Source organism: Rhinopithecus bieti, unplaced genomic scaffold (genome assembly GCF_001698545.2).
Source record: "Rhinopithecus bieti isolate Rb0 unplaced genomic scaffold, ASM169854v2 scaffold_5948, whole genome shotgun sequence".
In the NCBI taxonomy this organism is placed as follows: Eukaryota; Metazoa; Chordata; class Mammalia; order Primates; family Cercopithecidae; genus Rhinopithecus; species Rhinopithecus bieti.
The window spans coordinates 2,737,999-2,764,521 of record NW_016805422.1 but is presented as its reverse complement, the minus strand read 5'-3'; the positions used below and the strand labels follow the sequence as shown (position 1 = coordinate 2,764,521).

Sequence of the window (26,523 nt, the reverse complement as noted above, 5' to 3'; positions counted from 1 at the left end):
ATGTAATTTATTTCCTTCCTTCCTTCCTTCCTTCCTTCCTTCCTTCCTTCCTTCCTCCCTCCCTCCAACCCTCCCTCTCCCTTCCCTGCTTCCCCCTGCCCTCTCCTCCCCTCCCTTCCCCTCTCTTCTCCTCCCCTTCCCTCCCCTCTTCTTTTCTTTTCTTTCTTGATGGGATCTCTCCATTGCCCAGGCAGGAGTACAGTGATGCAATCGTAGCAAACTTCTTGGCTTAAGCAGTCCTCCCACCTCAGTGTCCCCTGAGTAGCTGGGACTACATATGCATGCCATCATGCCTGGCTAATTTATTTTTTTCACAGATGGGGTCCTCTATGTTGCCTGACCCAACCTCAAACTCCTGGGCTCAAGTGATCCTCTCACTTGGCCTCTGGGGTCACTGGGATTACAGGCATAAGCCACTGCACCCAGCTGTAGTTCCTGAGTCAAATGTGACATACCCTGGTGAATAGAAACGGGTAAATTGGTTCTGAAACCCAATCTCTGGCCAGAGCTAACCAGTGGGCCCACAGGTGGCCACAGGGTGCCTGTTAGAGTCACCTGAGGAACTGAAAAGCACAGACCTGTTTGCTTCCTCCAAGCCCACTGAAGCAGCATCTGTCATGAGGGGCCCTGGTCTCACCTCTGAAAGCTCCACAGCTGACTCTGATGAGCACCCAGGGGTGGGAGCCCCAGGGTAAGGTCCTGTGGCCCTGGTTGGGACCAAAGGATAAAGCATCTTCCTGGAGCACAGTATGGGGAAGGGCTCAAACCTGGCCCATGTTGGTCAGATTTTGGCCTGCACAGCTGGTGCCCCGGTAAGCTGCATGCCAGGAGGGCACCAGCACTTCTCACCTCCTGCTCCGCATCCCCCAGGCCTGCTGCTGCGGTGCTGGTGACGCATCACTGCCCATTGGAAAGTTTCATTTCATGTCTTGGCCATAGCGGCTCTAGTGCTTTTTCTTCACCACAGCTCCAAGAGAGTGGATTAGGAGGTGTGTGGTGTGGTGTGTGGTGTGCTGGGTGGTGGGTGGATGATGTACATGTTTATACTTCCAACACCAATTTCCAGGGAATGTCAAAGACAGCCAAGTTTCATTTATTTGTGCACATATGGGCATGAGCAAGAATGTTCTAAACAATGTAACGATTTCCAGCATCGATTACAGAATTTCCTGATCATTTAATGAATTTAAACTTCAATTTAAGCTGGACTTTTAAAACTCCCCTTCTGCTTCCCGATGAACCAGCATAATTCCTAAAATTACACCTAAACAAGTCTGTCTTGATACATTGGGGTTTGTTTGCCTTTAGAAAAATTTAGAATCTAGTATGGGCAAGGTGGCTGGAACGAGGTTTGTGATGGCACAAATATTTATGCTTAATTTTGTGTGGACCACTGATACAAAATGATTCTCACTTCATTTTTAGAGTTTCCATAATTGTAGCAATTATCTCTGAAACATTTTTGTCCACACTTATTTGAATAAAGTTTTCTGGAGCTGCTGGGGGCTCTAGAGTCTCGAACTGGGACTGCAGTAATTCAGGGGGCATAAAATGTCCCTTTCTTTTGAGTAAGCGTCCAGAGATGACCTCAAATGACCCACTCAGATGGACCACCAGGAGCTGCATCTCAGCCCGCTTTGCTTCCTTTCCCGACTCCTCGCACTTCAGAGCTGCACCATCTTTTCCTTGTGTTAATATGTCTCTGTACATTTTCTTCAGGGCTGAACAGGCTAGAACCACATGCTGTCCCGAGGCTACATCTCTGTTTAAAAAACGAAAAAAAACAGAGGGAGGTTAAAGAATGAAGACATTTAAAAATGACCTCTGTCAATTCTAGGTGTAGGACTCTAGTCCTACTTCCTGCCAGTGGAAGGCATTAGAAAGTGGTGGTTAAGCATCAGGCAGTACTAACTGAGTTAAAGATCTGCTAGTAGTGAACAATCCTGGGCGAAGGGATTTACCTCTCTGATTGTCAGTTCGTCATCTGTTAAATGGGGCCATCTAGGGTACTTGCCCGTAGAGCTGTCATAAGGCAAACATTGTTCGAGATCTCTGATACACAGATGTGCTCAGGAAGTGTTGGTTCTGCTTTGATGGATGCCAGACGTTGCTCTGTCTCAGCGTGTGGAGACAGGGCTGCCGGCGCGCCCCTGTGGTATGCAAACAGCTAAGCTCAGGTCCTCTGCAGGATGTTCAGGGATCTGCATTGTACAACTTAGCTTCTCCCTATTCCTACTCCATAGTGTCTGGGGAATTGCCAGGTGCAGAGCTGGAGAAAGCGGGAGAAGGGAGCATCAGCCTCTCTCTGGGCAAGGTGAGTAGAATATGAGAGGTTTCTAGGGACGCACTAAGGGAAAAACTTGAGCCAGAAACAGAGGCAGTGCGACACAGCACCAGTAAGGGGAAACCAGTGCGGCCAGAGACCGCTCGGCTGCTGAGTGTGGGAGGCAGTCATCCTGGGGTCAGGACAGGACTCTGGAGTTAAGAATTGGTGCATACATTCTGACTTGGGGCTGGCTTAGGGATTCAGTATAAAGTTCTCTTCAGAATGAAAGTTCTGAAGGAAGGGGCCTCCCTTGCGTGTTTTTTTTCGTTTTGTTTTGTTTTGTTTTGCAGCCAATACATGGCTAGCAAACATAAAATGAAGCCATACCCCTTTTATGACTATAAAATGACAGTACTGTAAAAATAGACTCATGAGTGCATTATGTTAGAGACCCAGGTAGGCAAAAATTTTCAAACCTTGAAACCCTGAACCGTAAACCCCTAAATCAAAACTCAGCCCATGCAGAGACAGGGCTGCCAGCCATGTCAATGGGTGTGAAAAAAGCAAACTGAATTTTTGTTCATTTAAGTATATTCTAACTTCATATGGCCCAGACGGTTTTAGATGGATAAAGTATGACTTCACCTTAGAAAGGAAGATCCGTAACCCACTCCCGGCCTTTTCCTTATCCTTCTCCATGTCCTGACCAGGACACCACTGGGGTCAGACCCACAGATGGGTGGTGTGGGGGGCACCCTGTTTGCTCAGGGGCATGCTGCAGAGCTGGGCAATATGGACTCTAATCCTGGCAGCTAATTACCTGTTCACTCACAAATGACCTCAGGCCTTGCTGGTAGTCAAAGCTTGAAGTAAAGGGAGGAAAAATTGTTAACTCAGATAGGCAATAACAGAAGTGGCACCAGTGGACATTTTTTGAGCACTTACTATGTATTAGGTACTGTTCTACTGCCCACTCATCAACTCACTTACTTCTTACAATAATCTGTGGTAGGAACTATATTAATTCCCATTTTACTAATGAAGAAACAGACTTATGGAAACCAAGTGGCTGATCAAGACTGCTAGCTAGTAACTGTGGAGCTGTCTAGAAGGTTTGTCTCCAGAGCCCGACGAAACTCCATGCTGCCTGTGGCTGGCTGAAATCATTGTGGTTACTTGATAGAAGTGTAGTCAGTTTTTAGAATCCTTTACCATCAGTCAGTTGTGATTTCAGGAGTGCATTTTTCTTTTCCTGTCTTTTCTGAGGGTTTTCTTTACTTGCTGGCTGTGGCTTATGCCAAGGCCCAGTGGTCTCTTACCTTAGTAAAATGTCATGCAAGTTACAGAGCCATGGAATCCGGTCCTGAAAAAAACAAAACAAAACCAAAAACCCAGACACAACGTGACTTCTCCAGGTATTGTTTGTTTGTAGAGAAACATAGTTATATCATGTTCACAAATGTTAAGGTCCAGCGAAAGCTCAGTGGTGTGAGAAGCGGGCCATGCACAAGGCTGAGGGGCCAGCCCCTGGGCAGAAACATTTTCTTTTGACTGGTGTCAGTGGCTCTTTTCATAATAATAAAAATTGCCCTAAAGTACCAGTATGTATCTCCCCATCTTAATGTCCCCATTTTACGTATGTCCTCCCTGGTTCTGATAAGTTTACAAATCTTTTATTGTACTGCATGTATTCTTCAGGTATCTCTGATCTCAAATGCAGAGAGATAGACACATAAACCCTAATGTCAGCTGTCCCCTGGTCCTATTCTTCAAACCCTCCAAAGGACAAAATTCCCTTCAGATAAAATTATTCTAAGAAATTTATATTTTTGCCAAAGAGAAGGCAGAGGAAATTTACGTAGCACGTGCTACAGCGTTTCACAAAGAAATCTTCCTGAGACAAGTAAATTCTCTCCTCCTTCCTGGTGCAAATCCTGATTATTGGCCATAATGCATTGGAAAACAAAACAGAAAAACCTTTCTATTATTGAACATTTTAAACACACTGAAAAGCAGACAAAACAGTACAAAGCAAACCTCCATATACCATACCAGCCTTCACAATTTTCTTTTTTTTTTTTTTTTGAGACTAGTCCCGCTCTGTCGCGCCAGGCTGGAGGTGCAGTGTCGGATCAGCTCAGCTCACTGCAAGCTCCCGCCCTCCCTAGTTTATGCCATTCTCCTGCCTTTCAGTTGCCTCCCTGAGTACCTGGGACTACAGGCGCCCTGCCACCTCGCCCGGCTAGTTTTTTGTATTTTTTGTAGTAAGACGGAGTTTCACCGGGTTAGCGAGGACGGCTCGAGTCTCCTGACCTCGTGAGTCCGCACCGCCTCGGCCTCCCAAATGCCTGGATTACAGCTTGAGCACCGCGCCCGGCCAGCAATTTTCTTTTGAGACGGAGTTTCGCTCTTGTTGCCCAGGCTGGAGTGCAGTGGCGTGATCTCGGCTCACTGCAACATCTGCCTCCTGAGTTCAAGCAATTCTCCTGCCTCAGCCTCCTGAGTAGCTGGGATTACAGGCATGTGCCACCATGCCTGGCTAATTAATTTTGTAGTTTTAGTAGAGATGGGGTTTCTCCATGTTGGTCAGGCTGGTCTCGAACTCCTGACCTCAGGTGATCCACTCGCCTCGGCCTCCCAAAGTTTTGGGATTACAGGCGTGAGCCACCATGCCCGGCTGGCTTCAGCTATTTTCAACCCACGATTAGTCTTGTTGTACGTATGGCCCCAACCACATCCCACATCCCAGATAATCCCATCCTAGATGATTTTGAAGCTGATTCCAGAAACATGATGTGTTTTTTAAAGTCCTTGCTTTTAGGTATTTGATTATTACCATTTTATTTAGAATTTTTGATTTTATATTTTGAGATGGGCCTATATTTTAAAAATATGGACCATATTAAATGTCAGTGTCAAGGCTTTACTAGCTTTATAAAATGAGTAGGATAGTTTTCCCTTTTGTCCTGTTCTTTCAAACAGCTTGTATATAATATATAATGTTTGATAAAACTCATCTGAAAAACCCCGTAGGCCTGGGGTCTTTTTTGAGGGGAGATCTTTGATTATAGATTCAGTTTCTTTAATGAGCACTGTATTGTATTCAGGTTTTCTATTCTTGATTCACTTTTGGTAGCTGCAACATTTATGATGGCAGGAAGAGACCACACTTAGCTGAGCCACCCTCCCTGCCTGCCCTTCCCATCTCTTACTGCATTCTCTTACTTGGCTAAAGAATAAGAAACTTGGTGGAAGCCAGGCGGCCACATAGCAGGAGCAGATTCAGCTCATTTCAGCCCAGCTTCCAGGCCTCCAGAACCTTGAACACAGTTCCTATCTGTAGGTTACACTCGCTGTACAACGTAGTCACTTTTTATCACCTTTATCATTACTTCAAAGGAGTAACATAAACAATCCATGCCCTTACTGTAAATTATACAGCTCTCTGGACCTTCTGCTTCTTAAGCCAAATGCAGCACCAGAATGGTCACATTTTCACTGGGGAAAAAGCAGGTGTCCCTAAGCAGTGTCTGCCACTAGATCACTGCCATCCAACCCCATTTTCCCCACAGTATTGATATTTTTCATTGAAATTATCCAATTTTGTCTGAGTCTTCAAATTTACTGGCATCAGGTTTTCCACATCCCTCTTTTTGTTATTCATCTCAATTGTGCTGCTTTCTTCTTGATCGGTCTCACTAGAGATCTATTTTTATTTTGTCAAACAACTAGCTTTTGCTCATAGTTTATTTTTTTCCATGACATAGCCCTCAGGAGATCCTGAAAACATGTGCCCAGTTTGTTTTCACTAGCATTCATTTCTATTATTTCCTGCATTTATTTTTTTCTACTTGAACTGAACAACTAGCTCATTACTTTTCATTCTTGTCATTTCCCAAAAATGCACTTAGAGGCTAGTTTCCCTCTAAGTAGTGTTGTAACTGCATCTCACAAATTTTAATTGATAGTACTTTTGTTGTATATTACTTAATATTCTATAATTTCCATTATGATTTTTAACTTATAAATTATTTATATGAATGTTAATTTTAAAATTTTTTCTTATTTTTAGAGTTCCCAACCATTTTGGTGATGTGTGTGCATTTTTATTATTGATTTTACAGTTCATTATAGTAAAAAATGTGAGTGGTATGATACTGATTCTTTGAAATTTGTGGCAATATTCTTTGTGGTCTAGTACATGTCAGTTTTTGTAAATGTCCCACATGAACTTGAAAAGAATATTATTTTTCATTAATGCCTATGTCAGGCTTGATGCATTTATTCAAATCTTCTATATTATTACTAATAATTTCTTTTGTCTACTTCATGTATCAATTTTTCAGGGTATTTAAAATTCTTCCATTAGACTGAGAAGTTGACAGTCCACCCTTCCGTCTTTGTGTATGTTAGAAAATGTCTTTGTGCTTACTTGTGAATCAGATTTTGTTAGTTGGTGAAGAATTCTTGGTTGACTGTTTTCAATAGTTTGAATAATTATTTCATTTTATTTGGGCCTTTGTTGAGGAGTCTCTTTTAGTGTATTAGGCAATCCTTTAGAAAATATATCTTATCTCTGGTAGCTTTCGGTAGGAAAAAGCCTCTTTGTCTTTGAGTATTACTCAGTATTACTCTTGTCCTGCTCAGGACTTATTTTGCGTATTCAGTGTGAGTACTCATACCCTGGAAAAGTGTTATTACCTATTTGAATATTGCCTTTCTCCTATTCTATTTACTTGGGTTCCTTTTAGCTATACAGGAAGTTTGACATTTTATCATACACATCTATTCATTTTTCTTGAGTATTTTGTTTAGCTCTCTTCTTCATCCTGGGTAATATGCTCCAATCTGCTTTTCTTCTAATTCACTAGTTCTCTCTTCAGCTGTATCTAGTTTATTGTTTAATCCATCTGTTGATTATTTTTTATTTCTAATATTTTTATTTCATTATTTTTCAAATTTTCCTGTTCTTGTCTTCCATTTGATTCTATTATGTCTAGTTCTTGGAGTGCAACATCTTACAATTACTGTTTTTGCTGATTCTCTCTCATAGTGGTACATTTTCCCAGCAGTTTATAGTTTTTGATTGTAGTTTCATCTTCAGCAAAAGATTTTTTTTTTTCCTTTGTGGGAGTCCTAAGTTTTGGAAACACTTTCACAGGCAGTTTCATCAATTCTAGAACAGTTTTATGTCAGTTTATAAGCTTGGTGCCTCTTTGTCATATAATGTGAATTGGGGTGTAGCAGGGGCTCAGGTTTCTCGAGGATCATTGTTTTTTCCCACCTGTGGCCCAGGGAGGCAGCTAGATTTTTTGCTCCTTTTGAGTTCAGTGGGTGGCAATATTTTTAATCCTCATTCAAAGACAGCCCTTATATAAGGACTTTATATTCTACTACTTGACATCAGTGTTAACAACAACAACAAGACTTTATGTAAGATACTCAGGTCCAGTTCCATGCTTCATACAGGCTTACAATCTTATCTCCCATCTCTACAGGGTCATCAAAACCTCAGCCTCCTGCCCTCCTGGCTTTTACATAATCCAAAAATGTGGGGGAGTGGGTTATTCTGGCTTAGTTCAGCCTTGCCACACTTTGATTTTGGCACATGAGATGTTCTCGTTTTGCTTTGGACTTTGGCAATTTTTATTTTCCTTTGATCTTTTCCATGAGGAGCCTTTTAAGCTCTCCAGCTCGGTAACCACCTTTAGCTCCTGTGTATCTCCCCTGGGCTCAGGACATTTCTTATTCAGAGTAATTTAATCTTCAGTAAGTGCAAGGTCATTCTACCAAGGCTATCACTTTGTGCTCAGCAAGTCAAAAACCCTCTAGTTATCTGGATCCACCCTTCATAGAAGGAAGAGGAGAATTAGAAATAATATTTCTTTTTCTTCATATCAAATAAAAGATTATTTTTAAAGCATTGTGTGCTAATGTAGGATTGAGGGTCCTGTAAGTTTACTAAACATAGAACTCTAAGACTTTACTTCCATGCACACACTATTTAACCAGAGATCACTTAGGAGTTCAAATGTAATAGCTACAAAAATCACAAAATGTACAGATCAAATGATGACAGTCACACAATTTACACAAATTATAATCTAAATGTCAATAACTACATAATTAACATAAATCAATACTCAAATCACAACAGTCACTGTCATGTATGTATTTAAGAGCTGAAATGTACTTAACAAATGAAACATCTGTTTATGTTAGCACTTGTCTGGGGGGTGTATTTAGTGGAACAAGTGTGGTTTTTGTAAACGCAGTAACAAGATGATGAGGCTTACCAGCTCCATAGTTGCAGACGACATGGTCGATTTTTATAAACATCCCACATATACTTGAAAATAATATGTGTTATTTACTTTTCATTAATGCCTATGTCAGATTTGATACGTTTATTCAAATCTTCTACATCCTTACTCATAATTTCTTTTGTCTGCTTGATGTATAAATTTTCAAGAAAGGTTTTTGAAATTCCTCCATTAGACTGAGAAGATGACAGTCTGCCCTTCTGTCTTTGTGTGTGTCAGAAAATGTCTTTGTTTTGTGGTTAATAAAGCAAAAACTAAAGTTATTAACGTTAGAATATATGAGGAGACTTTATATGCTCTTGGAGAAGAGTATAGATATTTAATGCTTATTATTGGCAAGGTTTTCTAGGACATCCTACTAAAAAACTAGATGTTCTGGACACTCTGTGAAGAGAAAAAAAGTTGGACAGTCTACATTTATGCAACTTGAAACCACCATTGCAATTCAGTGTTTTCTGAGCTTATGGTGGGGAATGGGGAAGAAGGCTGTCAAGGATTATAGGCTACAGGGATAATTAGCTGGACTGACTGAGCTCTGCAGTATTTTTTGATGGAAAATTGCCCCTGGGGAGAAGCTGCCCCTTCAAGCACAAATTTGGATTTCCACTTTCCTTTATCCATTTATAAGTGCTTATTGTGTGTGTAGGGAGACCCAGCCACTGTTCTGGGTGCTTTTGGTCCAATACCCTAGACATGATCACTCTAAGTTTGACTAATTCCTAAGGTACCATTTGAACTCATCTTTCTAAATTCCTTTCTTTCTCTTATTCCCCTTGTAATTAGCCAAGCTTTTCTACCACATTTATGGGCTAATGAAGATGAAAAAGACAATACTGCTATACATCATCTTTTTTTTTTTTTAAATAACCTTCTTGTATATATTTTCTAAAACAGCTCCTCTGACAGACAGTTGTAATGAAGGAAGGCACTGGGTCTTGAAGCCTCCCACATTAGCAGGAGGTTCTACTTCCCACTCTGGGATTCAACCTTATAAAAACGTGGCACATATTGGCCCACAGGAAGGGAAACAGTGGCCACATACTTGACAAAAAAGTAGAATAAGCATTTAGGGGACTGATTTCTAACCCCGGAGTATGTTTTACATGAAAATGGAGGCATCTGCCTTCAAATCATAGAAATTATGTCAAGTTCTATAAAGCTATGAGTCAAAGGATTTATCTTCTTAGAGAAAATGAGGGCCACAGTGAGGTGCTTTCCTAAGGACTTGGAAAAGAAGGAAATACGATTGTTCTCTAAGCGTTAAATTTAAAGATCAACAGTTAAAAGGAAGGGGCAGAGATGTGTAAGGTCATGTGAAGGAGTTAGAGTGACTCCCAGGCTAGCAAGGCATCACTGTGATTCAACTTAATATTTTCACATACCTAGAGGAAGCATGTCTGTCCCAGACAGGCTGGGCAGGCAGGAAGGCCAGAGCAGGGCACTGTAGATTGAAATGTGAAGCACTGTCCAGCGGACATGGAGCCTTGGCCACTGGCCTGTGAACATCATATTCTCATTAGCAAGCCTTTTCCTACTAGTGCATGGTCTTGCATCACCAGATTCTTTGGTCTTAACTCTCCCATGTTCACTAAGAAACCTCTGATTGTATGTTGACTTCCGAAAATGTGGGTACTAATGTGATAGTTACAGGCCACGTAACAGTAGTATTTCTTTTGGTACATGATATCAACTGGCATTTTGGTTTATGCAGGAACTTGTAAACCTGATTAGTAGGGGTCTCACATGAGAGATGAATCCATATTCAATGTGTTGACAATATCAAGGGGGCTGGGCCTGCAAGACAGAGAGCCAGCCCTGAAGTCCCAGTTGGGTAGTCAACCAGCCTTTTCCAAGGTGTTCCCCTTGTCACTGTAGAAGTCTCTGGGTGGGACTTTAAGACTTTATTTAAGACTAGTGCTGTGGGCTGCGGATCTCCATTCAGCAAGAAGAATGCTTTAGAAGAGGAAGTGATTGGAAAGTTCTTAGGGCTGAATGCTAATTTACATGATCACATATCTACTTAGAGTTAAGGGGCAATTCGAACTATGAATTAGGACCAACTCAGAGATGAAATACACAGAACAAAAATAATTTTTTTTTGGCATGAGTAAATGTTCATAATGAGTTTGGGGTGAACCAAACAGAGCGGACAATTTGTTTAAATACCAGAATTTCTTTCTTATTAGCACAGGCACAAACTTGCATTTTGCTCTTTTGCTCAGATTATATATTCTGCCATTCCATCTGCACAAATATTTCTATTTGCTGGTGCTGTGGAAATGGAGATCAATCTGTATTATTTTATGGCTTAGGAAACAAATACACTTTTCATTAAGCTGAGTGTTGACTATCGTATTCATTATACTTTCTATGTGCCTGAAATATTTCATAAGAATGAAACAAAAATTACAGAAAACATATTTGGGTAATAAGTTTTCTATCTTGCATACCAATAAATAGAGCTTTACTTTGAATACATGTTTTTTCATTGTTTTAATAGTGCCTTAATGGATGATTTAGTCAATAATAAAGCACATTGCTTCATCTAGTCATAATAAAATTTTTCAGAATCTCAACTATGAAAGCCATAATAAATATAAAACTATTTAAACAAAAATTGGTGCTTTTAGACATCTGCCCTATCGGAATTTATGGCAGACCAGACTAATGACCATGCACTGTGTGCACCAGTCATAAAAACAATAGAGAGGGTTGGAAATAAAACAGCAGCACTTTGAACGTGATTCCTGAAATTTCCAAATAGTGAATCATAATTCAATGATTATGAACTTTCCTTGGAGGCTCCCATGAAGCCACAAGGAGAAAGGTTTTCCCAAAACAGCGCCAGTGTGGAAATTCAAGTTCTAGTGCCTGACCTGCTTCAAGCCAGGGCACCATGCCAGTGCCGTCATGACCCTTTAAGTCAGTGCCTCAAACATCCTTAAGGCCTAACCCCTATCATGGATGCGCTTGCGGGGAACTGCCCCTCTTACTCCTGCTGTCACTCTCACCCTCTCTCTAACCCTTTTCTTTCCATTTAACCAACCTTGATTCACTGCTTGTGAATCATTTGTTTAACGGCTGGATGATCAGGGCCTTTAACACAGTAGGAAGAGTATGATCTTTGAAGTCAGAAAGACTCCCCTTGCTGTGTGGCTTTGCTTGAGTTACTTAATTTCTCTATGCCTCTCTTTGTTCATTTGTAAAGTTGGGATTGTATATAATTCATTGAGCTGCTTTGGGATTTAAATAAGAAAAGGAATAAATTATTTTTTGGTTGATTTAACAGTTGAAATAAACAGTACTTATTTCCAACTCTGAATTTTTGAAAGAGTTTAAATTCACGAATTTCATAGGCACTGGGCCTTAATTCCACAAACACTAATACATGCAAAGCACCATACTGAGTGAGCACTGGGGATAAATATGAATGGTGTGGTTCCTATTGTCAAAGGGAAGACGCAAATGAGTAAATAATCTATTAAGTTACTTGAAGGGCAGTGATGAGGGCTGTAGGAGATATACTAAGAAGGGCTATGATAACACAGCAGGAGGACAGGCCATTTTTTTTTTTTTTTGAAACAGAGTCTCGCTCTGTCGCCCAGGCTGGAGTGCAGTGGTGTGATCTCGGCTCACTGCAAGCTCCACCTCCTGGGTTCACGCTATTCTCCCGCCTCAGCCTCCCGAGTAGCTGGGACTACAGGTGCCCGCCGCCATGACCGGCTAATTTTGTTTTTGTACTTTTAGTAGAGACGGGGTTTCACCGTGTTAGCCAGGATGGTCTTGAACTCCTGACCTCGTGATCTGCCCACCTCGGCCTCCCAAAGTGCTGGGATTACAGGCATAAGCCACTGCGCTTGGAGGACAGGCCAATCTTGATCAGGCCTTGGAAACAGTAGGCCTTGGAAAGAGTAAATCTTGAAGGATAAAGAGAATTTCAAGACCTTGACTGGCCTGCTAAGGAGTGTGGACCTTATTGTAAGGGTGCTAGGAAGGACCTAGACACATGAGCTCCAAATTTTATGTTCATAATGAAGAAAGGTGGCAATTGAGATCTCTCTACAGTGAAGAAATTGGAACAAGAAGGAGATATTAGAGCAAATTCACTAAGCTCTGCGCCTTCCAAACAGTTACTGTGGACAATATAATAAATTATGAAAATCAAACACACACACACAAGTCTTAGGGGAAAGAGAGGAGACAATCCAAATTAGCATCTCTGCCTATGGCTCTGATGTTCAAGGTTTTCACACTCCAGATCAAGCTTGTACAACCCACAGCCCGCAAGCCCTACTGCGGCTTTGAATGTGGCCCAACATACATTTGTAAACTTTCTTAAAACATTATGAGATTTTTTTTGTGATTTTTTTTTTTTCTCATCAGCTACCGTTAGTGTTAGTGTATTTTACGTGTGGCCCAAGACAATTCTTCTTCCAATGTGGCCCAGGGAAGCCAAACAACTGGACATCCCTGCTCTAGATAGTCCCTACATGCAAGGATGGGGAAGGCAGTGCACTCCCGACTCCCAGCCCAGTGCTCAGAGGTGAGCACAATGAATACTCCAAGAAGGGTTAAATCAGAATGTCATGAGGCTAGAGAAAGCTTTCTTGGCCTATGGAAACATCTCAAGAAATTAAGTGTCTTTTGGAAGGGAATGATGGGTAGAGAACAGATAATGGTAGAATATGGGTGGAGAGAGACGGAAGGAAGGTGGGGAGTGGGAATGGCGGGGAGATGGGTGTGTTTTACCTGACGCAAAAGTATATAGAATGTTATATACTGGCCGCCCTCCAAAAAGAAAGAAGAATAATTCCAAAATTCAATTCATAGATATTTTTGGAAGATGAGACCAAGGGTGATACAGTTTATGAAAATTTTTTTAGTACTTTCCAAATTTTCTATACAGGGCAAATACTACAATTATAATCAGGAGATTTTTTTTCAGGACTGTTTTTTCTTTTCCAAAAAAACCCTCTTTTCAAAATCGACTTTGAAGTCTACTCAGTTGTCACTGCAGGCTCAGATAGGACACTGAGGGCCGGGCGCCCAGGGGAGACTCACTGACTAGTAGTTTTGAAATTCTTTATTATTAATACCATGATAATGCTAATAATTTATCACAGCTTGGGTAGACTGTTTCTAGACTGGCACTGTCCAACACAGCTTTCTGCAATGATGTTCTATAGCTGTGCTGTCCAATAAGGTAGCCACTAGCCACTCATGGCTACTGAGCTTTTGAAATGTGGCTGGTATAACCCAGGGACTAGATTTTACATTTTATCTATTTTAATTAATTTGCATATATTTTTTTCAGACAGAGTCTCACTCTGTTCCTCCAGGCTGGAGTGCAGTGGTGCAATTACAGCTCACTGTACCCTCGCACTCCTGAGCTGAGGCCATCCTGCCACCTCAGTCTCCCCAGTAGCTGGGACTACAGGCATGCGCCACTGGCTATTTTTTTATTTTTTATTTTATTTTTTTTTTAGAGACAGGGACTTGCTATGTTGCCCAGGCTGGTCTCAAGCTCCTGGCCTTCAGCCTCCGCCTCCCAGAGTGCTGGGATTATAGGCTTGAGCCACTGAGCCTGGCCTAATTAATTTACATTTAAATAGCCTGAGGGAGCCCTTAACATGTTCCACTCAGACTGCAGCTCTGAGCCTTCTGAACACAAAACTCTCCCTACATCCTCCCTAGATTCTTTCTTAAGGGAGAACCAGGGCCTCTGCCTTGGACATGGACACGCTTTGATCCATCCACAGGGGGCTTTCCTCAGCTCTGTAGCATGGGGGCAGTGTGGGGAGGGTGGGGACCGGTTACCACGGCAACCAGGAGCTGTGTTGGTGCCAGCACAGCTGTGACCCATATCTTCAGTCTTAGACTCATTGGATTCTTATCAAGAATGAAAATCATCTGTCATTCTACCTCTTAAGAATGTAAACCATCTGTCGTTCTACCTCCTCCTCTCTCTATTTTGCTTATCTCTAAGGTCTGGCTAGCTTGTAGTTTTTTTTTTCTGAAAAAATTTAGTAAGTAACTTGTGTTTCTTCCAGTAATCTTTTCTCCTGTACATAAATTTCTCTTCTGAATTCTACCCCCAAATCCATACAGTCCACTTAACAAGCATCACTTGTGAAGAAAAGGAAGACTATAGAAATTCCATTTTAAAATCTATTAATTTTGGTTGCTTTGTTATTTAACTTACCTTTTATTTGCAGTCACCAAACAGAAACCTACAATAACACTGGCACAGTCACATTTTATACACTCCCTTAGAAATGGTTTATGTTATTGGTGTGTATATATGATTTATGTTGTGTGTGTATGGTTAGTAATAATAATTTTAAAACGTGATATTTGTTGAATGCTATAGGCACTTTTCTGTGCATATTTTTTGTATTATCTCATTTAATACTCCCAAGAAGCCAATCAAATAGATCCTGTTAACATTCCTACCTCACAGGAGAGAAACAGGGCACAGAGAGACTAAGCCCTTTGTCAAGGTCATACAAGCCTGGTGGTGGAACTAGGTTGCCTATGTTTATTATCTCTAGTTTAGTATCAACATGATTACTACTCTCTTTTATTACTGCTCTGTTATACTATTATTACTCTCTTTTATAGTTCTGTTGCCCTATCTTCTAAAGTCAAATGTTGCAAACCTGTGATGATTCAAGGCCTGAACCTCTACAAACTCAAGCTGCACCCCCAGTAACAAAGAGAATTGCACTTTTGGGGTGCTCTAGAATAGACCTAATAATGGTTTAATGGCTCAAGGCACAAAAAAGAAAAGATAGTGAGCCAGGGAAAGGACACCTGGGGGTGAGCCCAGCCCCACTGAAAGTGAAAACAACAGTGTTGGTCTGTGGCCAGTTCCATTTGTTCTTGCTCTTTGGACACCCTTAGTGCGTGGCCCCAGCCTTTGACCTGCCCTCATCTCTCCTGAGTTACGGCCAGTTATGCCAGCGAGGACAGTTTGTAACTCTGGTGTGAGACACTCTAGGGAATGGCCTTATAGCCTGCACACAGGAGAGTGCTGTTCATCCATTCATTCACTTGAAAACATGCCACAACTATTTTCTGATGTTTACTATGCATCAGGCCCGGGGGGTACAATGGTTAACAGGAACAGCCACAGTCCCTGCCCTTTTAGGGGTAAAGTCTAGTTGCAGAGACAAACATTAATCAAATTCTCAGACCGTCAGTTGTTGAGCTGCCACAGGGACAAGTGCAACAGTGAAATGGCACCATGAGAGTCCATCATGGAGGTTTCACTTCCCTGTGGGAGTGGCATGGGTGCTAAGATCAAAGGATGAGAAAGGCTAGCTCAGGGAAGAAGGGAACAGGGATACAAAGGCCCCATGGGAGAAGTGTTTCAGTGGGAGGGACTGGGAGAGGCCAGGGTGCTCCCGTGGAGATGGCGGGGGCTGCATGGTTTCTAAAGAGGCTGGAGCCATGTGGAGGCCATGCCACGCATGCTTAGCAGTGTAGGTGTTTGGTCTTGATCCTGAGGTTAGTGGGAAGCCTCTACCGGGTCACAGGCATGACCAGATTTGAGTTTTCAACAATCACTCTGGCTTTGGGGTGAATGCCAGAGTACGGTGATGGTGGCAGGCTGACAGCACCTGGGAAGAGACGAGGACTTCCCCATGTATGAGGCACAGGGAGCCTCTGCCCTCTCAGGAATTACATTCTGCAGGTTAAAATCCCACAACAAGGTGTTTTGGCAGAACCTGTTCAGGCTGGGGCAGAGGGTGGCAGTGTTCCTGGGGCCGAGTTCAGACAGTTGTTCAGGACTGGAGCTAACATATGTAGAGGGTCTACTGGGCACCTGGCTCTTTGAAGCCCCTGTACAGTGACCCTAGGACTCAAGAACTCTACTGCACCAAGTGCTGTAGAGATCTCATCCTGTCACCCAGGTGGGACACGTGTGATGGACACAGACAGCAACTGTTACCTGGTCATTGAGCGGTATCCCTTTTCCCATCTTCTTTCGATTTTCCTCCGGGTGATAGTCATCAGCATCATAGAATTTCCATCCCAGCTTTAAGAACAAAGTGAAAGGGTGTATGTGGCAGGCAGATGGGCCAATGTGACAGTCATTGTGGGGTTACTTACAGGCAGGTGTAGAACACCTGCCTGGTTCCCATCAACCCCAAGGACAACCCCCAGGAGGGAAGCACCTTGTCATGCCATTTCACAACCCCCACGACTGGGGCTGCCACAGTCCCTTTAATTCATTACTTTTGTGTGTGTGTGAGACAGAGTCTAACTCTGTCGCCAGCCTGGAGCACAATGGCTCAGTCTCGGCTCACTGCAACCTCCGCCTCCTGGGTTCAAGTGATTCTCGTGCTTCAGCCTCCCGAGTAGCTGGGATTACAGGCACGCGCCACCATGCCCAGCTAATTTTTGTATTTTCAGTAGAGACGGGGTTTCACTGTGTTGGCCAGGATGGTCTTGATCTCTTGACCTCGTGATCCGCCCACCTCGGCCTCCCAAAGTGCTGGGATTACAGGCCTGAGCCACCGCACCCTGCCTATTCATCGCTATTTGTAATCACCAAGGAGAAAAATGAAATTGCTCCAATGGGGTTCAAAGCCATGTGGAAGTGTCCGTACAAAGCAGAAAAAAGAGATGCAAGGAGACCAGAACACAATAGGACACGCACTTGGAAGGCGTTAGGACAGGTTACTAACCTCAGATGCCAGCAGGGCGCCCACGGTGGATCTGTGGAGAGGACACAGATGTTTCCATTACTGCCCTGCCCAATGTGTGGAGCTTCCTTCTGTGCAAAGATGTCTGGGAAAAGGATGGCTGCCCTAGCAGGAATTTAAATACCAATCACGGTGTAATCCTAAAGCAGTGATGCCCGTGACCCTGGAGTCTGGAGATTGGCCTTAGCTGATCCCCGCGAATGTCAATCAAGAAATAATTAGTTAACACTATTTTTTTCTCAAAAGGCAATATACAAGATCTCATTAAACCCAAGATTTTTCTTCAATAATCAGTTTTTGGTCCCTGTTGTATAATTTTGTGTGTGTGTGTGTGGGGGATGTTGAATTCATAAAGTAATAAAATTCTGTTGAGCATATTGAGTGGAGGGGTCTGATGGAGGATTTAATCTCTAGCAGCACCCATGTAAAGTTCAGGGCACTCATAAAAGCATAAAAACATTTTTGGAGTTTAAAAGAGACACACTCCTAAAATAAAGGACATGGGTCAGTATCTCATGGATCACTGGCACTTGTTAAGACTGGGAGTTAAACGTTCTCTGTGCAGAGCATTTGGTAACTATCTGTTCATACTCTACCAGGCGGCATGTGCTAGTGAAAGGGGCTCGGGACTCGGGACTGGAGATGGGGCCACAGTTGCCTTCTGCCACTAAATGAGTGCTCCCAGCCAAGTCACCTGTTCCTGTAAACCTGAGTTTTCTCACCTGTAAAACAAGGGATCTGAGCCACACAATGTATCCATCCACCTACATTTCATTTGTTTATTACAAATGAAATTTGTAATACACCTACCCAGGATGTAATGGTAAGCTCACTGAGACATGGCCTTAGCCATCCTAAACAGTCTAGTACCACAGGGTAGGGGTGGAGGCCAGCGGACAATGACCCATAAAATGCTTTCTTGCTTTCAATGTTTAAAGTGTTGCCTGAATGCCAATTATTTAAGCACCATCTTCATAATTTTTTACTTATCCCCATACTGTTGTATCATGCCCTCTTAAATTTTGCATCACATTTTGATGTTTTTATTTAATTGCTTCACTTTTAAAAATTAAGTAAGTGTGTTAAGGAAACTTTCTTTCATTCCCTTACACAAGAAGCTATCATCACTTGCCTTGAACAGAAGGCACCTGAAAAGCTGTATGTAATGAAAACAGAACAATGTGATTAAATTCTAGCTGGACACTGTTGCCTAACAAAGGTCCTCTTTCTTTCACCAAAAAGCCATCAGAGAGGTGTTAGACACACTTGTACCAAACTGAGATCTGCTCCTTGATGTAACCAAAGGATTGCGAGAGCAATGAAACCTTTCCCGTTATGTTCATTCTATTGAAGGCTGCTCAGCGAGACATGCAGCCTATGGATGAACAGACCATTTCAGCCAATCTCCACAGCTGGTGAAGCCAGAAGTATGCATAGTAGAAATCACACTTAAGACCAAGTTAGGTTGGGCGCGGTGGCTAACGCCTATAATCCCAGCACTTTGGGAGGCTGAGGCAGGCGGACTTTGGGAGGCTGAGGTAGGTGGATCACTTGAGGCCAGGAATTTGGGACCAGCCCGGCCAACATAGCAAAACCCCGTTTCCACTAAAAATACAAAACTGAGCTGGGCATGGTGGCACACACCTGTAACCCCAGTTACTCCGGAGGCTGAGGCATGAGAATCGCTTGAACTCAGGAGGCAGAGGTTGCAGTGAGCTGAGCTCACACCATTGTACTCCAGCCTGGGCGACAGAGTGAGAGTCTGTCTCAAAAAACAAAACAAAACAAAACAACAACAACAACAAAAAGACCAAGTTAGATTAGCCATGAATGAATATGCCATCCAGTACTCATAATCTGAAAGTAGAGCTAAAGAGATGTGGGTGAAGACTGTCAGGAAGAAGATGGGAAACGAAAAGCCACTGTCTGGACTCTTGAATATGCACCAAAGACCCTGGCAGAAATAAGTCACCGTGCTGGGCCCCAAAATACTGGTCAGACCCAGGATTACAAATCAAGATTTGGGGTCTATAGGTCTCCCAGTGAGTTGGTCTAAATCAGGAGCAAGGGACTTAAAAAGACAACACAGGCCAATGGGGGAGAAGGAAGGGATGGAGAATCAATGAGAAAGACATTCAAAAGGTCTGAGCTTGTTTCCTCAGCAAAGAGAAGGAAACCTGGAAGGAGATGTTAAGGGTGGCTTCACTAAGACTGTGAAAATATAAAGAAAACTAACAACACTGCCACCCACTCAAATGCCTGCCATCTTCCATCCTTTTATTCATTCATTAAGTCATCAAGTATTTAGTGAGTACCTATGAAATGCCAGGAACTGTTCTAGACACATGTATCAGTAAACAAAAAAGAAAATGATCCTCTACATTCAGGTGGGGGGAGACAGTAACAAACTGAGTACTTGAGGTCACTGTGTTTTAACAGTGTTATAAATGGAGTCTTTCTGTTTTGAGACTATTGTTCTCTTCAGTCATTAGGCTGTGACAAAGATTTTTCTAAATGTTATGGAGTATAATTTCAAAATCCTGTAGGGCTCCAATAGGGGTTCACAAAGTCACTCAAGAACTTGATGTTGCTACATCCGATGATGAATATAATCAAGTCTCAGTCTTTTTATTACTCAGCTAGTCAATAACATTGAACACATCTCCCTGAGGCATAGCCACCAGAAGGCCCCAGGGTTCAGTTCTTTTTTATCTATACACACTCCTTTGGTGATCTCAACACCTTAGGTCTTTAAGTACACCCACACAACAATGATTCTCACAGTCAGATCTAAAGTCCCTCTCCTCTGAACTTCAGACTTGGACATCCAACCACCATCCACTTGATGACTGACTGGCTGGTAAAACTCACCATATCCCACACTGAGATTCTGAGGTTGTCTTCCAAATCTGCTCTATCTACTGATTCCCCATCACAGTTTGTGGCAACTCCCTCCTTCCAATTACCCAGGCCTAAATCTGTTTTTTTTTTTTTTTTGAGACGGAGTCTCGGTCTGTCGCCCAGGCTGGAGTGCAGTGACTGATCTCAGCTCACTGCAAGCTCCGCCTCCCGGGTTCATGCCATTCTCCTGCCTCAGCCTCCTGAGTAGCTGGGACTACAGGCGCCCGCCACCTCGCCCGGCTAGTTTTTTGTATTTTTTGAGTAGAGACGGGGTTTCACCGTGTTAGCCAGGATGGTCTCCATCTCCTGACCTCGTGATCTGCCCGTCGCGGCCTCCCAAAGTGCTGGAATTACAGGCTTGAGCCACCGCGCCCGGCCGGCCTAAAATCTTGAATCATCCTTGACTTCTCTCTCGTCTTCTTACACCCCACATCCAGTCCCCAAACACATCTTTCTGACTCCGCCTTCAAAATATTGCCAGCATATGACCACATCTCTTCACCTGCATTGTTTCTGATTTCATCTCCCATCATGCTTCCCCCTCACTCAGCCACAATGGCTTCCTTCCTGCTCCTTAAAGAAGTCAAGCCTTAGCCCGGCATGGTGGCTCACGCCTGTAATCCCTGCACTTTGGGAGGCCGAGACGCGTGGATCACCTGAGGTCAGGAGTTTGAGACCAGCCTCGCCAACATGATGAAACCCCGTCTCTACTAAAAATACAAAATATTAGCTGGGTGTGGTGGTGGACACCTATAATCACAGCTACTTAGGAGGCTGAGGCAGGGGAATTGTTTGAACTCGGGAGGCGGAGGTGGCAGTGAGCTGAGATTCCACCACTGCACTCCAGCCTGGACAACAGGAGTGAAGCTCCATCTCAAAAAAAAAAAAAAAAAGAAGCCAAGCCTCAGAACCTTTGCACCAGCCATTCCCTCTGCCTCTCCTGCCCTTTCCTCAGCTAGCCACATGGCGGACTCCTCGTCTTTCAGGTCTTTGCTCAAACACCACTTCCCCAGAGGAGCCTTCCCTGACCACTCTGCCTGGCACTCTTGGTTCTGCTTACTCCAGAGCATCTCACCAATCCACACACTACATATATTCATTTACTTTGTCTCCCATACCAGAATGTAAATCCTTTGAAGGCAGGGATTTTATCTGTCCTGTTCGCTATATGACAATGACATAGAGTAAGGATTGAGCTCAATAATTACTGAGTACATGAATATCACAAGCTATACATCATAGGGATTAGACCCCCCTCAACTGATCCAAGACTCAGAAGGGCACATGAATTACCCAAGCCCACACAGCCAGACAGCAACAGAACCAAGACCTAGGGCTCTTCACTCCTGTTACATCACATGATGCCAATGATTTTACATTCTCCAACTGATTCAAATCATATGGCAGCTAGGCATTTGGGGGCTCCATGTTTTATTTCAATTTCAGTTCAAGATTTCTTATCTTTGTGGCTAAGAACCCTACAGCAATTTTGGAAAGCAAAACCCATCTACCTGGAGTAAGTCTTTACACCTGACTACACGGGCCACAACATGGGCCGTTCCTGATTCAGAAAATTCTAGAAGGGTCCTATAGGCCCTTGAAGGTTCTAATGTTTAGGTGATCAAGTTCTATCCTTTGCTGCCTGTGGTCGACTGCTGCAGCAGCTGTCCTTTCTGATAAAGGGCACGGTTAGACTTTGGTTTAAACAGGGAGCCAAATGTTAACTCCTCAGTCTCCAAGTTAGCATACTGGGCTACCTGTGTGGTTTCCACAATTCTCTCCTTTCTTTCCAAACCTTCAGGAGCTACCCTCCATATTAACGCTGTCTCCTTCCAGGTTAAGCTGATGAAAGGAAGGGGAAAACGATTCACTTTACAAAATCGAATCGGAGAAGTCCAGGGCCTCACAGGAGGAGGCCGCTGTGTGTTCAGATGGCCAAAGGTCCGTGAGAGCCTGGGCCTTGGTTTGCGTCCTCTCGCTAGAGGCCGTGCGCCCTCCCGCCTAGCCCCGACGAGGCGCCCCGAAACCGAGCCCCGCGCCGCTCGCCAGGCCTCCACCTGCGCGGCCCCGCAGCCGCCTCTTCAGGAGCGGTTTCCTCCCTGAGCATGCGGTCGCTGCAGCCTCCCTGTCTTAGAGCGGGAACCCTGGGCTCGGATGCGGTCCCAGGATGGGCGCTCTCCTAGCAGGCTGGAGGGCGGGGAGAATGCGAAGGGAAGGGTGGGGGGGTCCCCACGACCCCATTTCACCGGCAGGGACGGCGACACGTCCGGCCTCCGCCGCGCCCGCAACGTCTCTCCCGGGCGCCCCCCGCCCTCTCCCGGACCTACTTCCCCGAGCCGCTCACGCCCATCACCAGCAACGCGCCCGGCGCCGCCATGACCCGAGCCTGGCTCCTTCCCGTCGCCTTCCGGGCCCCGCCGGCCCCGGCCTTCCCGGCGCCCGAGGGGCGGAGCCGCTCCCGCCCAGGCAGGGCGAGTGAGGGCTGTGCCCCTCTGCGCTCCCCCGGTTTCCCCGCGCCCCTTTTCCATGCTTTCCGCATCCCTTTCCCAACCTCCCCATCTCTCTCTCCTGCCCCTTCTTTTCCTCTCCCCTCCCCTCCCCTCCCTCGTTCCTCTTCCCGGAAGTGAAGCGCGCGCCCGGCCTGGCACTGGCGTCTCCCTGGGCTGCCCGTAGTCGCCCAAAGCCCCGCCACCTGTCTTCCTACTGTCCTGGCCCCTCTTGGTTCCAGAAAAGCCTCACCCTGGCAGGCCGGATCCTCATCCACCCATGGAAAGCATTCATTCATTCATTTATAAAAATGTTCTTATAGAAAGAATAAACGGAAAATAAGACTCATACTTTCCCACGCCAGGCAGCAATAAGCAGCACTTCCTAAATCGACACCCCTTTCCCCGCGCCCCCGCGTAGATACATGGGTATGAATATTTTGTAAAACTGCGATCAGGCCATACACAGCGTTTTGTAATCTGGCCTTTTGTCACAATAATAAATGGCGGCCATCTTTTGGTGTCAAACTTAAGGTTGAGGGTTGACCATAGCAGCGTATGTCATGGCTGTGTGGCTCTGCTATTAAATCCAGCTCTTGTTGGGACCTTAAGAGGACGGAGCTCCACTTTAAAGTGCCCATTTGCTTTAAAACAATGTGTTAATTATCTGTCGTTTGAACTATTTGATTAAAAGCAATTCTAACCGCATTTGGCATCACCTCCTTTGGTCTTTTGCATTTGGCATCACCTCCTTTGGTCTTTTGTTAACCAAGGTCGTAGGTATTACTCTGTGTCCTAGAAAACAATAAAAGTGACATAAAAGCATTTATCTAATGAATAGTTCAATTACTCCTGCACAGACTTTGTTTTTCATCTACTTAGCTTGAGTAGATGAGATTTCAATCTGGATGGGGGCTGTACAGATGAAGAAATTGAGGCTTGGAGAGACAGGTCTTACAACTCAGTTATGGTCAATACTCATTTCTTGAACATCTACGCATTTAAAAGATTACCCTCTAGGCATTCTCAAGCTTGATAAGAGGAATAGATGTGTATGCAAATACTTTAACTTGTGTCCTGCTTCGCTAGCTCAGTATGAAAAAAAAATCTCATATTTCTTTCATTGTTCAAATCAGAATTATTAGCAGAAAATCTGGTTCTTCTCCTTGGATTTCTTTCCCAAGACATGTCCAAGGATCTTAAACTTGCTGTGCTGCTCAGGGTGGTGGCAGGAAACAGCATGCTCAAATTGGGGCAGGTGAACAGAATTTAACAAAGGGACTATTTGCAGAGATGTGGGTAGGGTCAGAAAAAGCAACTGGGGCAGAGTCCAGATCTGAGTAACCGAGAAGTGTTTTCACTCTTAAATAGAAAGGGGCCGATGAGAGGGAGCCTTTATATGAGAAGGGAAAATAATGGAAGGAGAGAGACAAGAGAGAATAGACCATATAGGAAGAAGTATCTGACAGGACTGTAGCCTTAGGAAGAGAGACAGACATTTCTTGTTGACCCAGCAGAAAAATAATCAGGAGAATAAATAACCTCTCCTCCCCTCCTCTTGCACTGTGATCTGCTAGTGGCCATACCCCACCCGTCAAACCCAATCGGAAGGTGGAGAGCTAGGAAGTGCGTTGGTGCCCATGCATGCCAATTTCCTGGGCTCAGAGCAGGGAAGAGAACGGTAGAGATTGTATCTGGAGGGACCAATGAAAGATACCCAGCACACCAGTGCCAGTGAAACCCTGTGCCTGCTTCCAGGACAGCAGAACTTCAGAGGTGCCCCTAAGAGCTGAATTCCACGTTTTTTGCTTTCCGAAGAGTGCCACCTGCTGGTCCTGGTTGTCTTGGTGCTTCTGAGCTGTTACTATGGGGCAACTCAGAGGCTGAATATTGGTCTGGTTTTAGGTCCTGCCTACTGCAAGAACTGTTGTACTGAGGCACATGGTACTCTGGAAACCGCAAGTCCCTAATGAGGCACAGTTTCCTGCATGAGTTTCTGTAGTCACTCAAGTCCAGATCACCCCCAGATTCTGGACAGCATGTACTGTAAGTCTCAAACAGAAGTGGCAGTGCTCCTGTATGAAGCTGCCTATTTCCACAGGGGTAAAGCAGAGCTCAGTGACGAGCACCTTAATGTGCACAGGCACTTCCCTGGGAGGCAAATCATCCACAAAGATGGCTGGGTTGGGGCAGATATTCACATAACAGGAGCCTCAGCTGTGATATGTCTAATTGAGAAGAGTTTGGATCTTCCCCCTTTCCCTTCCAGGAGAGTCCTTGATCCCAGTTTAATTCTGAGAATTCAAACAGATACATGAGAGAGCTTAGAAGTCAAATCTCGGGCCTTAACCGAGCCCTAAAGTAGCTCGTTATACCTTCTTCTGGAAATAATGGCTGTATACTTGCTTCACATCTTCATAATTAAAAAAGGGGCCACTTGAAAGATCCAGGACAAAGTTTGCACAAAGGCAAAATGGTATCTGTTATCTCAATAGATGTAAAAAAAGCACTTGACAAAATTTAACTTCCCTTTGTGATCAAAATACTCAACAAACCAGGAATACAAAATTCCCAACCTGATAAAGAGTATCTATGAAACCCCCAGGTAACATCATACTTAATGGTGAAAAGACTGAATGTTTCTCCCTATGATCAGGAAGAAGGCAAGAATGTCTTCTCTCACCACTTCTATTCTACATTCTGCTAGAGGTTCTAGCCAGGGCAATTGGATAAGAAAAAGAAATAAAAGGCATCCAGATTGGAAAAGAATATGTAAAACTATCTCTATTTCCGGATGACATGATCTTGTTTATAGAAAACCTAAGGAATCCACAATAAACCTACCAGGGTTAATAAATGAGATCAGGAAAGTGACAGGTTATAAGATCCGTGTACAAAATCAATCATAATTCTAAACAATCTGCAAATAAAAAATTTTTAAAAATTTATTTACAAGAGCATCAGAGAGAATAAAATAATTAGAAATTTAACAGAAGTATAAAATGGTAGTCTGAAAACGACAAAACATTTTTGAAAGAAATTAAAGGAGGCCTAAATAAATGGAAAGACAGCCTGTTTTCATGATTTGGAAGACACTATTTTTGAGATGGCAACACAGGATTCAACACAATCCTCACGAAAATCCCAGCTGACTCCTTTGCAGAAATTGAGAAGCTGATTCCGAAGTTCATATGGAAATTTGAAGGAGATAGAATGATCGTGAAAAAGGGAAAAGTTAGAGTATTCACATCTCCCATTTAACAAACTTATTTCACTTATACACTCATAAAGTCAATTTGGTGCTGACATAAGGATAGACACACAGACCACTGGAATAGAACTGGGAGTCCAGGAATAAATCCATAAGTTTATGGGAAGTTGATTTTCAACAAGGGTGACAAGACAACTCAATGAAGAAAGAACTGTCTTTTCAACAAATGGTTCTACAACAACTGGATGTACACATGTATAAAAATAAATTTTATTTATTTATTAAATTATTATCATTATTTTTCTGAGGCAGACAAGGTCTCACTCTGTCGCCCAGGCTGGAGTGTAGTGGCACAATCTCTGTTTGCTGCAACCTCCACCTCCCAGGTTCCAGCGATCCTGCCACCTCAGCCTCCTGAGTAGCTGGGATTACAGGCATGTGACACAACACCTGGCTGATTTTTGTATTTTCAGTAGAGATGGGGTTTCACCATGTTGGCCAGGTTGGTGTCAAACTTCTGACCTCAAGTTATTTGCCCACTTCAGCCTCCCAAAGTGCTGGGATTACAGGCATGAGCTACTGTGCCTGGACTTGATTCACTTCTTGTCAATCATTTGTTTAATGG

General features: G+C 43.6%; 1 protein-coding gene across 4 annotated transcripts; it reads right to left on the bottom strand.

The window, feature by feature from the left end:
* Positions 1-1,073: 1,073 nt before the first annotated feature.
* On the bottom strand, positions 1,074-22,759 carry IDNK (IDNK gluconokinase). Of its 4 annotated transcripts, none has more exons than XM_017872368.1 (5): positions 22,529-22,759; positions 17,283-17,313; positions 16,544-16,630; positions 3,586-3,629; positions 1,074-1,762 (listed from the first exon to the last, which is right to left on the bottom strand). In XM_017872368.1, the coding sequence occupies exons 1-5, from the start codon at positions 22,738-22,740 to the stop codon at positions 1,411-1,413; spliced, it is 726 nt and encodes a 241-aa protein (XP_017727857.1). In that variant the 5' UTR covers positions 22,741-22,759; the 3' UTR covers positions 1,074-1,410. The 4 variants fall into 4 exon arrangements, with proteins under 4 accessions (XP_017727857.1, XP_017727859.1, XP_017727862.1 ...); XM_017872370.1 differs by having other exon boundaries at positions 22,546-22,619; XM_017872373.1 differs by lacking the exon at positions 22,529-22,759 and adding an exon at positions 21,713-22,429.
* Positions 22,760-26,523: the final 3,764 nt, after the last annotated feature.

Excerpts from the sequence above, each read along its gene's own strand:
- IDNK (XM_017872368.1), bottom strand. The coding sequence starts at position 22,740 with ATGCGGAAAGCATGGAAAAGGGGCGCGGGGAAACCGGGGGAGCGCAGA. Across the intron at positions 17,314-22,528 it reads GGCGTGAGCGGCTCGGGGAA|ATCCACCGTGGGCGCCCTGC; the intron begins GTAGGTCCGGGA and ends TCCTCTCCACAG. Across the intron at positions 3,630-16,543 it reads GGATACCGCTCAATGACCAG|GACCGGATTCCATGGCTCTG; the intron begins GTAACAGTTGCT and ends TGTTTTTTTCAG.